The sequence below is a fragment of the Gopherus evgoodei genome, unplaced genomic scaffold (assembly GCF_007399415.2).
Source record: "Gopherus evgoodei ecotype Sinaloan lineage unplaced genomic scaffold, rGopEvg1_v1.p scaffold_32_arrow_ctg1, whole genome shotgun sequence".
In the NCBI taxonomy this organism is placed as follows: Eukaryota; Metazoa; Chordata; order Testudines; family Testudinidae; genus Gopherus; species Gopherus evgoodei.
The window spans coordinates 4,021,891-4,036,710 of record NW_022059994.1 but is presented as its reverse complement, the minus strand read 5'-3'; the positions used below and the strand labels follow the sequence as shown (position 1 = coordinate 4,036,710).

The following is a 14,820-nucleotide window of genomic DNA, read 5'->3' as shown; positions in this document are numbered from 1 at the left end:
AGATCCTCCATTGTGCGTCGGGAGCCCGGGCTGAGCCGCTGCCGCTCCCCGGCGGGGTCCGTGCGGGGCGAGCCCGGCACTAACCCCCCTCCCCGCCCCGGGCTCTGCCCGCCCCAGCCCCGAGCCGCAGCCTGCAGGTGAGGGGGGGCCCGGGGGAAGGGCCGGGGCCGGGCAGGAAAGTGACTCTGCACGAGCGGCCCCAGATCTCGCCGCCCCGGGGTGCTGCTCCCTGGCTGGGAAGCGCCTGGCGGAGGGACCGGAGCTGCGGCCCCAGCAGCGAGTCGCCGCCCGGGTTCTGCCCAGGATCTGCTCCCGGGGCCGGCTGGGGGTTCAGGCGGGAGGGGGAGAGCGGCTGGAGGGGGGCATGGGCGGGCCCGGGGGGGAGAGCGGTTGGAGGGACCATGGGCGGGCCCCGGGTGCGAGCGGCTTGCTGGGGGCGGGGCATGGGCGGGCCCAGGGGGGTTCCCTGATGTGTCCCTGGGGCTGGGTTGTCAGGGAGGGGGGTGTGTGAGAAATACACGGCCTTGCTAGGGGCTTGGGCTAATCAGCTGAGTATGTTCAGAAGACGCCTATTGGGATCCGGGGTGGAAATTCCCCCATTTCTGGAACTGGAACTCTTCCCCCCGCCCCCCCGGGAAGGGCTGGGAAACCTGCCTGGACTCCCAGTGCTGGGGTCTGACCCCCCCAGACAGAGGCTGCTGTTTGGAATACAAAGGGGGCACCCAGTGGTGAGGCCTCATCCCCTCACTCCCAGCTGCTGGGAATGGGGAGGGGGTTGGGATTCCTGTCCCTGGATCCTGCTGAGGGGCTCCATCTCCTGTGCCAGCTTCTGGCTAGCAGGTGTGTGATATACGGGACTGCTCTGAACAAGGTGGGGTTGGGATTCTGCTTCTCTGTCTCCAGCAGACCTTTAATATTATCGGCCCTCCTCCCCTGGGACTAGCAGGACTGTGGCTGAGGCAGCAGGTGCTGAGTGAGGGCCTCTTGTTGTCCCAGATGCCGGTGAGCTTCGAGGAGGTGGCTGTGTATTTCACCCAGGGGCAGGGGGCTCTGCTGGACCCCGCTCAGAGAGCCCTCTACAGGGACGTCATGCAGGAGAACTACCTCGCTGGGTAAGGGATTTTTGTGCTCTTGGTTATTGGAAACCTGGCGGGGGGGGGGGGGGGGGAAAGTTGGGGGAGGGGGTGGCTGTGATGTTTTCAGTTGGGTTTCTCAGGTTCTTCCTTCATCATGTAGGTTACATCTACACCGCAACTGGGAGGTGGGATTCCCAGCTCAGGTAGATGTACATGCAACAGTTTTCCAGAAACAATGCCTAAAAATAGCAGCACAGATAGTGGCTAGTGCTAGCCACCTGACTACATGCCCAGAGGCAGGGCATGATTGTAGTCAGGGGGGTAGTCTGAGCCACAGCCCATGCTGCTATGGCCATACTGCTATTTTTAGATGCTGCTGCTTGTCCATCTACCAAGCTGGAAATTACACCTCCCAGCAGCTGTGCAGACAGACCCTGCGATTTCAGGGGAATGACCCCATAGTCCCCACAACTCATTTAAGACACACTTTGATCTCCACTCCCCCAGCCATGGGACTGAGGAGTCAGAAACACAAGGGAGATGTTAATTCATCTCCATCCATGCATCCGTTGAGGTGGCAGAAGCATTGTACTTTCCTGTCTGTATTCATTCATGTCTCTTCCCTTCCCTTCCTGGGACTAGCTCCATCCATAGGGCAGATGTCACCCACCCACGCTGACTGAGATCTGGGATGAGCTCCCCACCCCCAGACTTTACTTTCCCTGGGGTCTTTCAAAGGGATCTGGAGGCAGAATGAAATTTCTCCATTGTTGGTCCCCGGTGCTCTGTGTTGTCTAGATTATTTCTTCCAAATGGAGGCTCTATTTAAAAAAAAATATATATTTTGAAAACTGTTTCTGGCTTCACCCTGTGGTGCCGTTGTTCTACCTGGTGCAATACATTGTGAAATTAGAGTGAGAGAGAGGGTTTAAAAGAAAGAGGAGCCTCCATACTTGGAGAATGAGCAGGAATATCCCAGTTCTAGTGGATCATGGAGCACTAGGGACACACTTCAGAGAAGGAAAAATTAGAGAGGGGTTAGTAAAAGTTCCCTTTCTCGTCTCCACAGCGGTTGTGTTGTTTTTCCTCTCTTTGCTGTTCCCCTTTCATTCCTTTCTGCCCGACACGGGGGATGACTCCTGTCTGGATTCTCTCTCTGTATTCCAGAGGGTGCTGGGATGGTGAATGAGGAGGAGAATCCACAGCGGGAAGGTGTTGAGGATGTGGATCTGCAGGGAACGGTATTGGGAAGATCCAAAGGGGATTTTTATGAGAATCGATAACCAGGAAAAGCCTGTGGAAATCATAGCAGGTCAGAGATGCTGCTGGGATATGACCCAGAGAAGAAAACATGTGAACCCATAAATGATGGTGGAGATTGCAAGGACCTCGAGGAAACCACAGCCCAGCAGAGTATGCTCACAGAAGAGAGAAAAAACACATGTACCGAGTGTGGGAAAAGCTTCAGTCGAAGTTCACATCTTATTTCCCATCAGAGGATCCACACGGGAGAGAAACCCTACAAGTGTCTAGTCTGTGGGAAAGGTTTCAATCAGAGCTCAAACCTTATTTCCCATCAGAGGATCCACACGGGAGAGAAACCCTATAAGTGCCTTAATTGTGGGAAAGGTTTCAATCAAAGTTGCCATCTTATTAGGCATGAGAGAACCCACACAGGTGAGAAACCGTATAAATGCCTGGAGTGCGGGAAAACCTTCATTCAGAGTTCAGATCTTATTTCACATCAGAGAACCCACACAGGAGAAAGACCCTTTAAATGCCTGGACTGTGGGGAAAGTTTTGATTGGAACATGCAGCTTGTTAGACATCAGATGCACCACACGGGAGAGAAACCCTACAAATGCTTGGATTGTGGGAAGAGGTTTAGTGATAGTTCAGCCCTTATTACTCACCAGCGACTGCACACGGGAGAGAGACCCTATAAATGCCTCGATTGTGGCAGAAGATTCAATCGGAGCTCACACCTGACTCGACACAAGAGAACCCATTCTGGAGACAAACCCTATAAATGCCTGGAGTGTGGGAAAAGTTTCAGTCAGAGCTCATACCTTATTTCACATCAGCGAACACATACAGGAGAGAAACCCTATAAATGCCTTGAGTGTGGGAAAAGATTCAGTTGGAGCTCAGATCTGATTTCACATCAAAGAACTCACACAGGAGAGAGACCCTATAAGTGCCTGGACTGTGGGAAAAGTTTTAGTGACAACTCAGCCCTTATTAAACATCAGAGAATCCATACAGGAGAAAGACCCTATAAATGCCTTGACTGTGGGAAAACTTTCAATCAGAGCTCCACCCATATTCGACATCAGAGAATCCACACAGGAGAAAAACCTTGAATGTGGGAGAAGCTTCAGTTGGGGTCAGCGTGTATGGGGCATTAGCAAATTCATATAGGGAAAAGACCTCTTAAATACTTTATGCATAGAACATGTTTCAAGTGGAATTGACACTGGAGACTCCACACAGAAGAGAAATTTTATCAATTCTATTACTAGGAATGGCCATAGTTTATTAAAAAAGAATCCAATTCCCCTGCACACGTCTTTCACACTAAGTCAGACTCATGAGGGCTGGAGATGAGTGTCTCACACCTGGAGGGGGGATTTGTATAAATCCCAAACACAGCCTGATACTTCTGAGCTTCGTTCCCTGGTTCCATCTATGGGTAAAACTGCTTCTGGGCTGTTTCCTACCCAGCTCAGATTGCAGAAGGGAATTTGGGTTTTCTCCTTACATTAGGATGATGATAAAACTTTTGTAAATAACATGATCATATAAGAAGGCTCCAAATGAGGCAGGTTAGGGGAAACCAGGAGTAAATCTATTCTCCCGAGTTTGAGTCAGAAGAGACATGCTCTGGGATGTCACTTTCGATGAACCTAACCGTATTGTACAGCCCGGTCTGTATTGTGGGTTGTTCTCTCTTTGCTGAAGGCCTTTTGGTCACATGGAATCATAGAATGTAAGGCTAGAAGGGATCACAGGCCACCAACCCCACCCAGCATCCACACACTAAGCCCTACAATGGAAGTTAAATACTTCCTGTCTTTGGGTGTTAATTTAGTTTGATGTGATGAAAAGCCAATTTACCGGGGACTTCACAAGACAAATGACCCTTTGCCAGAAGAGGCCTTTTTAAATTTTATTTGGCCTTTTCCCCCACCCAATGCCATGAGATATCTGTGGTGTTTGAACAATTATAATTCTAAATAACCACAATAAACAAACACCAATGAGCGAGTGTGAGAGTTGCAGTCTGAGAGGCAGAGACTGAAATGGGGATGAAGGTCACTGCCTGATCCCTGCAATGAGGTGAGATCCTGTCAGGAACGGGGAGAGTGTAGGAAGTGGGAGATGCAGACCTGGGAAACTGCAGGGTTTTCTCTTGAGAGCCAGACAGCTGAGGCTGAGAACTGTGAACTTGCTGCACTGGGGCCTGAGAGAGACAGAGGCTGTTCTACAGATGTTGGGTGAAGCCGTCCTGGAATAGTAAAGGGCTACATAAAGGATCAGGCTGATTATTATGAATCATGTTAATTACGGTAGGGCTTAAGGGCCCACTAAGAAAGGGTCTTCCTTGTGCTAGGCACTGTGCAAACAGAGGAGCAGATCACAGCCAAGAAGGAAGCCAGGGAACTAATCCACAGACCTCTTCAGCCCTGAAGCCAGGCTGACCCCCATCACCAAGGCCAAAGTGAATCAAAGAGCCTGACAGCCCAGCTGTCACCCCTCACCCAGCTATCTCATCTCCTGTGTGGGGATGCTACAGACTCTCTCTGCCTCACTCACTCTTCACGTGCCAGGGAGATAAAACCCTCTGCTGGGATTGGAGCTCCTACTCTAAACTCCTTCTGATCTCTGGCTCATATTAACCTGAGCTTCCTGCTCTCAGAGCATTTGCTCCGTTGGCTGGATCCTGGCACCTTGTGGATTCACTGCACTTTTCTACCCATTGTCAAATGTTGCTCTTTTGCTGGTGCCTGGGGGAGTTGGGAGCAGAGGTGCTGGATTGATAACAAGAGCTGTGAACTAGGGGGAGAAGGTTGGATGAGGCTTGTCAAGAACCAATAGCTGGAGATTGAAGCCAAACAAATTCTAATTAGTAACAAGGCACCATTTTTTAACAATCATAGAATATCACAGGGTCGGAAGGGACCTCAAGAGGTCATCTAGTCCAACCCCTTGCTCAAAGCAGGACCAATCCCCAGACAGACTTTTGCTGCAGATCCCTAAATGGCCTCTTCAAGGATTGAATTCACAACCCTGGGTCTAGCAGGCCAATGCTCAAACCACTGAGCTATCCCTGCCCCCATCACAATGAGGGTGATCAACCTTTGGGACAAACTACCAAGAGAAGCAGCAGGTTCTCCATTACGTCATGTCCTCAGATTGACCGGCTGCCTTCTCATGAAGATTTGCTTTAGTTAAACACAGTAAAGGAATAAATGGTTAACATTTCTCTCATCTGTATTACACAGGTGTTCAAAGAATCGATGTGCGTAAATGATTAGTGCAGTCCTAGAATATTTGATACTGGTTTGGATTTGCAGTAATACTTACTTCGGTTTTCCCCTTGTAATATATTTTTGGGCGGGGAGCTTGGAAGGGTTAGATTTTTATCAGTAAATGTTGGTAAACATCGATTTCACAGCACACACGCACACCAACAAAAAATAGTTCCATACCTGATCATTGAAATTTACGGACAGGCAAAGTAAGAAACCTGCCACTTGAGAACTTCTTAGAGTTTGATTTAAGGAGATTTACATGGTATATTTTGACACGTGATGTTGAGAATTTGTGTGTAACGGTTATAAAGCTTTAACGTTTTAAATCTCAACATCTACTGTCATTAAAGGATTATTGTCTGGCCCCGCCTATCGTCTGACGCTCCCTATAATTTCCCACAACAGTGACAATTTAAATAAAGTAAAATAGTGCTTAAAATCCAAAATTGTGTGCAACTGGGAACACTGACATTGGTAAAAAATAATAAAAAATGATTTAAAATGTTATCCAGCAAAATTATTTAAAAAAATCAAATTCCCCCAAGCATATCTATTTATATACCCCTCCTCCTCTCTGCTCTAATTCTTTAACGAATTCCCTCGTTCGGCAAACACGAGAGCATATGCTTCTCATCAATTACTTCATTAGTTGTCTGGATGTTCATTTTACTACTGACTTGCTTATATTTCTGGACTGGCTGTCTTACTTTCATGGCCCACTTGTCAGTTACGTTTCCATGAGCACATTTCCACAATATTAATAGCTTTCAAAGCCAGAAGGGACCATTAGATCATCTAGTCTGATCTATAACAGAGGCCAAAGAAGGTCACCAAGTTTTACCTCTTTATCGAGCCCAGTCTCTTGTATTTGTCTAAAGTGTATCTTTCAGAATAATGTCCAGCCGTGATCTGAAGACAGCTTGCTCCACTGATTAAATTTCTCATTGTTGCAAGTTTGTGCCTTATTTCTCAACTGAATCTCTCTGGCTGGAGCTTCCAGACAGTTGTTCTTGTTATTCCTTTCACAGCTAGATTTAAAATCCCTTCAGGACCCAGTACTTGTACATCACAATCACGTCACCTCTCAGTTGTCCATTTGATAAAGGGGTCCTCAAACTTCAGTGCACCATGATCCCTTTCTGACAACAAAAATTACAACACGACTCCAGGAGGGGGGACTGAAGCCTGAGCCCACCTGAGCCTCACTGCCCTGGGTGCGTGGGTGGAGGAGAGGGGGAGGGAGCCCAAACCCTGCCACCCAGGGCTGAAGTTCTCAGACTTCGGCTTCAGCCCGGGGTCCCAGCAAGTCTAATGCCAGACCTGGTGACCCCGTTAAAACAGGGTCAAGACCCATTGTGGGGTCCTGCCCACACTTTGAGAACCGCTGAAACAGATTGAACTTTTAAGTCTGTCACCAAAATGCATTTTATCCAGACTTCACATCAGGTTTGCAGCTCTTTTCTGCCGTTTCCAGTATTTTCAACATCTTTTTTAACGTGCAAACACCAGAACTGTATTTGCTATCTCACTGCCATGTACGTCGATGTAAGTTACGTCATTCAGGAGTGCGAAAAAAATCACCCCCCTGGAGCGCCATAGCTCACATCGACCTAATGCGGTGTCTGTACCAGGCTATGGTGGCGGGAGACGCTCTCCCATCGATTCATCATGTCCTCGCCAGAACGGCTATATCGAAGCCTCGGCATCGACTGCAGCAGTGCTGATTTAGCACGCAGTATAGACAGGTCCTCAGTACTGGTCTACCCAATGCCATAGCTAGAGGTAAAATTACCTCCCCACTCCTGTGTTGCTGCATCTAAGGATCACATTTGCCCTTTTTGCCCCAGCATCACACTGGGAGCTCATGTTGAGTTGCTTGTCCATCATGACCCCTAAAACTTTTGCAGACGTAAGTTATACCAAAGTAATTTTGCAGTGTAGACCAGGCCTAACTCTGTTCCACTCCCATTCTTCCTAAACCCCAGCATTAGCTCGTGTAAAATCCTCGCTTCCTACAGCAGGAATGTCATTTTCTCCGGCGCCAGGCAAATTACTGGACATCAACTTTTGTAAAGTACTGGTCTCGTGAAGGCACATCAACAGCAGATGACCCATCGGACACCCTAGGACAAAAGACTGTTCATTGCTCTTCCTACCCTCCATCCCCACTCCCTCCATGAGTTGGGGATATGCAGGCATATTCCTCCTGTTAGGGGGGTTGCAAAGAAAAAGGAATACACCCCCCCCCACACACACACAGACACAGAAACAGACACACACACAACAAGAAGGACTAAGTTAGCTCTATGATGCCGGACTTTGCGAGGGCAAGATTTCTAAGCAAAAGCATGGGATCCCCAGCTATACAGCCTGGGATAGCCCTAAAAAACATGTAACATTTGATTACAATAGAAACGCTACCTTTCAAAACTAAAGACTGTGAGTCGTTTGTGTGTACACATTTAACCGCTTTAACCTTGTAAATAATTCTCATTTTGTTTCCTTAGTTAATAAATCTTTAGCTAGTTTTACTGGATTGACTACAAGTGTTGTCTTTGGTATAAGAGATATGGTGCAATTGGCCTGGGGTAAGTGACCGGTCTTATGAGACTGGGAGTAACCTGAATATTGTTGTGATTTGGGGTTTAAGGGACCATCTATCACAAAAGGACGCTCACCTAGAGGCAAGAAAGATGAGAATGTCCAAGGAGGCTGTCTGTGACTCCAGGATTAGGCTACTGGGGCCTGAAGAGTTTACACTTAATATCTGGCTGGTGAAATCTAAGTATTGAACTCAGCTGGGGGTTGGGCCCTGTCTGTGGGAGTCTGCCCCGAGGTTGGCATTCATGCTTTTGAGCGGCTGAAGGACAGCTTGACACTAAGCAAAATCTCCCTTGCTGCAGACTGAACCTTTATTTCTTGTCCTATTTTCAGGGGCCATGGATAACCATTGATTCCCATCTGCTATAGCAGTCTGTAATGTACTGGAGGATGGTGATCAGGTTCCCAACTCAGTCTTCTTTTCTCCAGATCAGACCTGCCCAGTCTTTTTTAACCTTTCCTCATAAGCCAGAGTTTCTAAATCTTTCATTTGTGTTGCTTTCCTTTGGCCTCTCTCCAGTTTATCCCCATCTTTCCTAAAGTCGTTTCAGGGCCTGCAGCATTCTGCTCAGCTTCGAGTCCATTCCCCCAAAACCGGAAAAAAAATAACCCTTTGACAGAGACAGATTTTAGCAACAAGTCTGTTTCTCCCAAGGGCCACACTCAAATTTCCAGGGCCTGGCTTTCACTTGGGTTCAGTGGCTGTAACCTGTTGCCTTGAACCCCCAGAGGTCTTGTTTATCTTTTCTGGCTAGCAAGTCCCTTTGACCCTCTGGCTTCACCTGCGCCATGTAAACCATTTGGCAGATGAGTGTTAGACACACCAATCACAAGAGCTAAACTCTCTGGTGAACATTGTGCTCTGCTTTGCTCCTCCCAAGAGGCAGCGGTTGCCGTACACTGAGTAAGATAAGTGTCAAATGACTATTACCATTGCAGTCAGGCTCAGAGACATGGTTTGACTCCTAGGTCAGCACAAAAAACGTTGGTAGAATCCCTCTACTTTACGAAAAGCTCTTTCTTTGAGGGACACGGTATCTCTGGAACCCAGGGCTCAAATTACCCAAAATTTTGTTCACTGACCCAAAGTCTACATTGCAATAATAAGCCGGCCTTAACAGCCAGCTGGTGCTCCAGTAGAACCATGCGTTAGAATCCTACGCAAAGGGTCCTTCTGGTCCCATGAGCGAGAAAAGGTGGAAAATACTGGAACTGAAACACTGGCTGTGCAACAGGTGTGAACCTGGAGGTTGGGATTTGTTGACTGTGGGGCCAGGTTTCCATTGGAGAGAAGGGCTGTCTGAATGGGACAGCCTGCATTTCCCAGATAGGGGGGCTCATCTTCTCTGGAGACGAGCGGGAGCAGCTAGGCCCATGTTAAATTAGCGATGACAGGGGAGGGTGCTAAGAAGGCATGTGCAGTATAAATGCAACTCTGCATGCCACAAACAAACTGAACCCATGTGGCAAAGGATGTGAAAAAGCGGGGGGGAGGAAATCAGTTGCTTTGTACCAAACGCTGGGAATCTGGGTGAGAGGTAGGACTGGCTGGAGGTTCTCCCGGATGAGAAGACATTTGATAGAACTGGCTTTACTGAAGATTGGTGGGATGATCCTTATAATCACAACATTAAAATCTCTGCAGGCAAAAGAGGTGTTGGGGGGGGACGGACAGGGGTGGTGTTCTTTATGAAAGACGCCATTACCTGTTTTAGAGTGATTGATAACTTGGAACTGCAGGATCTTACATGCATATGGTTCAGTGTCATCTTCTCCTTTGTTTCCTGCCCATCAGCTCAGCAGCAATGATGGGTTTGGATGAAGTCTTCCCACCACCTTCTGTCTTGTATCAGATTCTTGGCTTCCATCATCTTTAAATCTTTTTATTCTCTGTTCTTCACCACGACTAACCAATGCAGCCTCGGGCATCCTCTATTTCTAGTTGCTTGGTACTCTGGTATGCATCAGGAAGCTCTTTAAGAGCCCTGGGGTGGAAGTTATTCAGGCCTGCTGATGGGAAAAAAGTTTATCCTTAGCAAATGGTATTGAACAGCCTCCTTAGTTACTAAGCAGGTGGGGAAGGGGGTTAGCTTAGTGGTTTGAGCCTTGGCCTGCTAAATCCAGTATTGTGAGTTCAATCCTTGAGGGGGCCATTTAGGATCTGGGGTAAAAATCTGTCAGGGATGGTACTTGGCCCTGCCAGTAAAAGCAGGAGCCTAGACCTGATGACCTTTCAAGGTCCCTTCCAACTCTATGAGCTAGGCATATATTAAAATCACCACATGATTTCTGATCTAGTCTTGATCCATAACCAAATCATCATTCACATTTCCCTGAATCTTATGTAACAGCATTATTTCTTGCCCAAGTCATTTTCTTATCACATTGTCATTTATTTTCTGCAGTCTTGAAACTCTCAATCTCCCCCCTCATCCAGCTCAGTTCTGCAGTCAATATCTTTCACTCATTGGCTTTCTTCATATTCCAACATTGCACGAGATGCAGGGCCAAAGACCTTTTAATAAAAAATTAGCATATATGAGAGAACACCTCTGCCAATACTGCTGTATGGATCAGAACATTGGTACATGGTTCCATGTGCTAACTTATAAAGTCCAGGAGAAGACACTGGTGTGGGTCTATTATAGACCATTCAATCAAATTAGCGAACAAGAGGAGTTACTCCATAAGCACCAGTCTGTAATGTCTGGAAAGAAAAATTGCGTTGTTATTGGTGATTTCAATTTGGAAGAAATATGCTGGACATTTCATGTAGCCAGGGGTAAAACATCATTAGATTGTCTAAAAATTATCACAGTTTTCTAAAGCAAAAGATGTTGTCCCTCAAATGAGGTAATTATTTTGGATCTCATGATGGATAATCATTGGACTGGAAGTGGGTGATTGCCTAGGGATCAGTGATCATGACATTACATTCAATATGGGTAAACAAAGATTAGTCCCAACCAGTATGTTTGGTGCTTCAAAAGGGGAAATTTCCAAAAGCTAAGGAAAATTATGAGCAAAATTGACTGGGAAGAAAAAATGTGATTGAAAATGGGAATTTCTTTAAGAAGAGTTATTAGATGGCAACATCATAAACAAGCAAATGAAAAACAAAACAACAACCCTATAATGATTCTACAGTCAAGAAAGAGAACAACTTTGCATAAAATCCCATCCTGGTTCAGTGGTGAAGTGAAACAGCAATTAGAAATAAAACAACATATAATAAATGGAAAAATAGAGGAAATAGATAGCAATTGATATACATTAGAAGTTTTGAAGTGTAGAAAATTGATAAGGGAAGCTAAGGACATCAGGGAATAATCCATTGCTGGCAGGACTAAGGACAGCAAGAAGGAGTTGGTAAAGTATATTAGGAGCAAAATAAATCTTAACAATGGTGTAGGACCATTACTAGCTGGAGATAGTAAAATTGTTATTGGGGATGCAAAAAAGGCAGAAGTGTTTAATAAAGATTCCTGTTCTGTGTTTGGAAAGCAGCAGGATGATATATGTATCACATGAGGATGATGAAGTACTTTCCAGTCCATTAGTAACTAAGGAGCCTGTTCAACACCATTTGCTAAGGATAAACTTTTTTCCATCAGCAGGCTTGAATAACTTCCACCCCAGGGCTCTTAAAGAGCTTCCTGAGGAGATCTCTGCCCCAAATATTAACTTCTAATAAATCGTGGAACAGCAGAGAAATTCCTGAAGAATTCCAGAGGCATGTGCGATGACCTGGGTAACTATAGGCCACTTAGCCTGACATCAATCCTGGTCAAAAATTACAGAAAAATTAGTTAATATAATTAATAAATAATTAAATAATAGGAACATAATTAATGCCAGTCAACATGGAAAATAAGTCTTGTTAAAAAAAAAACAAAAAACAGCCTGAGTTCATTCTTTGAAGAGATTAAATATTTGGTTAATATAGGTAACTGGGTAAATGTAATATGCTTAACACTTTTTAACTGCATGACAGTCTGGTACAAAAATTACCCCTATACAATATCCATAAAGCACACGTTAACTAAATTAAGAACAGGCTAACATGACAGATCTCAGGAAGTGGCTGTCAGTCGGGAACTCATCATCAAATGGAGGTGTTTCTAGTGGGGATTCCTCAGGGATTGGTTCTAGAGCCCTCACACTGCTCAACATTTTCATCAGGTATCTGGAAGTCAGTATAGAATCACTGCTGATCCAAGCTGAAGACGACACAGATATTGACAGAGTGGTAAAGAATGATGAGGACAGGATCGTTGGGCCCATTCAAATACACAGTGTTTGAATAAGGCCATATACCAAGCTGCACATCAAGGACTAAGGGATGCAGGGCGTAACTAAGGAAAAAAGGGCAGCAATTCTGAAAAGGATTCAGGGTCATTGTGGAGAAACAACTCAACATGAACTCCCAGTGCGCTACTGTGGCAAAAAAAGCGAACGGGATCCTTCCTGGGCGAGTTGTATGGGCTGATGGTGCCCATGCTCCAGGAATATTCAGAGCATGGGGGCTCGGCTCCATCAATGTTCGGGGCCGGGTCTCTGCCTTGGCCCTGCCTGCTGCCCCCACACTCCTTTGCCGGAGCATCTCCCATCCCTGCCCTGCCTGCCACCCCCGCAGCAGGGCTAAAGCAGTTTCCTGCCCGCCCTCACTCCACACAACGGACCGCTCCTGGAAGCGGCTGGCATGTTCCTGCGGCCCCTTGGCAGGTGGGGGTGTCTCCGCACGCTGCCCCCGCCCCAAGTGCTCACTCTGCCATTGGAACTGCGGCCAATTGGAGCTGCGGGGGCGGTGCCTGTGGGCAGCGGCGCACAGAGACCCCTGATCCCCCCGCCTAGGAGCTGCTGCCAGAGGGGTATGCGGGTCACTTTAGAGAGCTGCCTGAGGTAAGCACCGCACCCCTCTCCTGCACCCCAACACCCTGCCTCAGCACACAGCCCTCACCCACCTCAAGCCCCTGCCCCAGCCCGGAGCCATCACTCCGCACCCAAACCCCCTCCCTCACCCAAACTCCCTCCCAGAGCCTACACCCCTCCCGCACCCAAACTCCCTCCCAGAGCCTTAGGCAGGTGGGGGGTGAGGGGGGGAATTGGACACTTTCTGGGCACCACCAAAAAAATTATACAAACCTGCTGCCCCTAAGCATCAGCAGGGAGAGGAATTTACCTCTGCATACAGCATCAGGGAGGCCAATACCCGAATATCGGGTCCAGTTCGGGTATCCACATTTTTAAAATAATAAAAATAAAAATAATCTGAGGGTTGAAAAAGGTGCCTTGCAATGAGAGATGTTACAAACTCAACCCACTTATCTTAAAATGGGCAGGTGAATTGATTTGGGTACCTTTGGGTAGAGAAAATACTGGATGCTAAAGGGCTCATTAATGTAGAGGGGAAATTACAGCAAGAACAAATGCCTGGAAGTTGAAGCCAGACAAACCCAAACTGGATGTTAAGGGACACATTTTTATCAGTCAAGATAATTAATCATTGGGACAAAGGCCCAAGGAAATGGTGGAGTCCCCATCTCTTCACATCAAGACTTGAGGCCTTTCAGCTAAGGATAGATCAGTGGTTGAGCCTTGGCCTGCTAAACCCAGAGTTGTGAGCTCAGTCCTTGAGGGGGGCCACTTAGGGATCTGGGGCAAAATCAGTACTTGGTCCTGCTAGTGAAGGCAGGGGGCTAGACTTGATGACCCTTTGAGGTCCCTTCCAGCTCTATGAGGGAGATAGGAAGGCATATCTCCATGTTATTAGCCTCAACATAGAAATATCCGGGTGCAATTATCTGAGCTGTGTTATATAGGAGCTCACATAAATGGTCCCTTCTGGCCAACACCAACTCTATGACTGTCATGCCTTACACCTAGCATGGGCCCCCTTGAAGGGGTGAATCAGAAGGCTTGCGCCATTGGAAGGAGTTCTAGGAGGTGGTGTGTTTAAACTATGGTGGATTTTAGGGGGTCGCCACTGAGTCTGGGAGCTGGGCAGTTGGACTGTGTCGTTACAATTCTCAGAAGATGGTGGTAGATAGGAGGCAGGTGAACAGGAAATGACAGACAGAGGGGATTTTCCCTTGTAGAAAAGGGATGCCACAGACACATAGATTTGGCAGTTCCAGGATGTGCTGCCTGTGGCACTCAGGGTTGGGGAAAGAACCTAAAAGAAAATTCCCAGGTGGACTCCACATCCGTTAAAGGCCATTTTTACTCATGATTCAAGACAAAAGACTCAGAGTTTGAGAAATTAAATTCCACTTTATTCTTTCCAAGCAAGAAATAAAAGCTAAAAATCTCCTCCCCACACCCAGTACCCTCAGCTCAGAGCATTTCGGCCCCAGCCCAGCAAGGCACTGCTCCCACCTCCCGCAGGCATCAGCAACGTTGTACAGTGGGCAGAAAAAATGCAGAGGATCCATTAGCGATGCCAGGATTCAGTCACAGGGAAGCAAACGCTGTGAGAGCAGGAAAGCCAGGGAGCTCGGGTTAATGGGAGCCAGAGAACGGTGTGTCATCTCCAATCCCGACTGAGGGGGTTATCCCCCAGGGACATCCTTGGCGTGCATGTAGTGAGCGTGACAGAGAGAGTCTCT

The 14,820-nt window shown here is 47.2% G+C and overlaps 3 protein-coding genes across 4 annotated transcripts in view; 2 read left to right on the top strand and 1 right to left on the bottom strand.

Moving 5' to 3' along the window:
- The window catches only part of LOC115640774 (putative zinc finger protein 66), a 687,485-nt gene that overhangs the window by 143,072 nt on the left and 529,593 nt on the right, over nucleotides 1-14,820 (bottom strand). The gene's annotated exons all lie outside the window — the stretch shown is intronic.
- LOC115640675 (zinc finger protein 850-like) overlaps nucleotides 1-14,820 on the top strand; it is a 542,158-nt gene that overhangs the window by 39,584 nt on the left and 487,754 nt on the right. The window lies entirely within an intron of this gene.
- LOC115640829 (zinc finger and SCAN domain-containing protein 2-like) lies at nucleotides 1,072-4,714 on the top strand. The gene is made up of 2 exons (XM_030543855.1): nucleotides 1,072-1,112; nucleotides 2,244-4,714. The coding sequence occupies exon 2, from the start codon at nucleotides 2,396-2,398 to the stop codon at nucleotides 3,437-3,439; it is 1,044 nt and encodes a 347-aa protein (XP_030399715.1). The 5' UTR covers nucleotides 1,072-1,112; nucleotides 2,244-2,395; the 3' UTR covers nucleotides 3,440-4,714.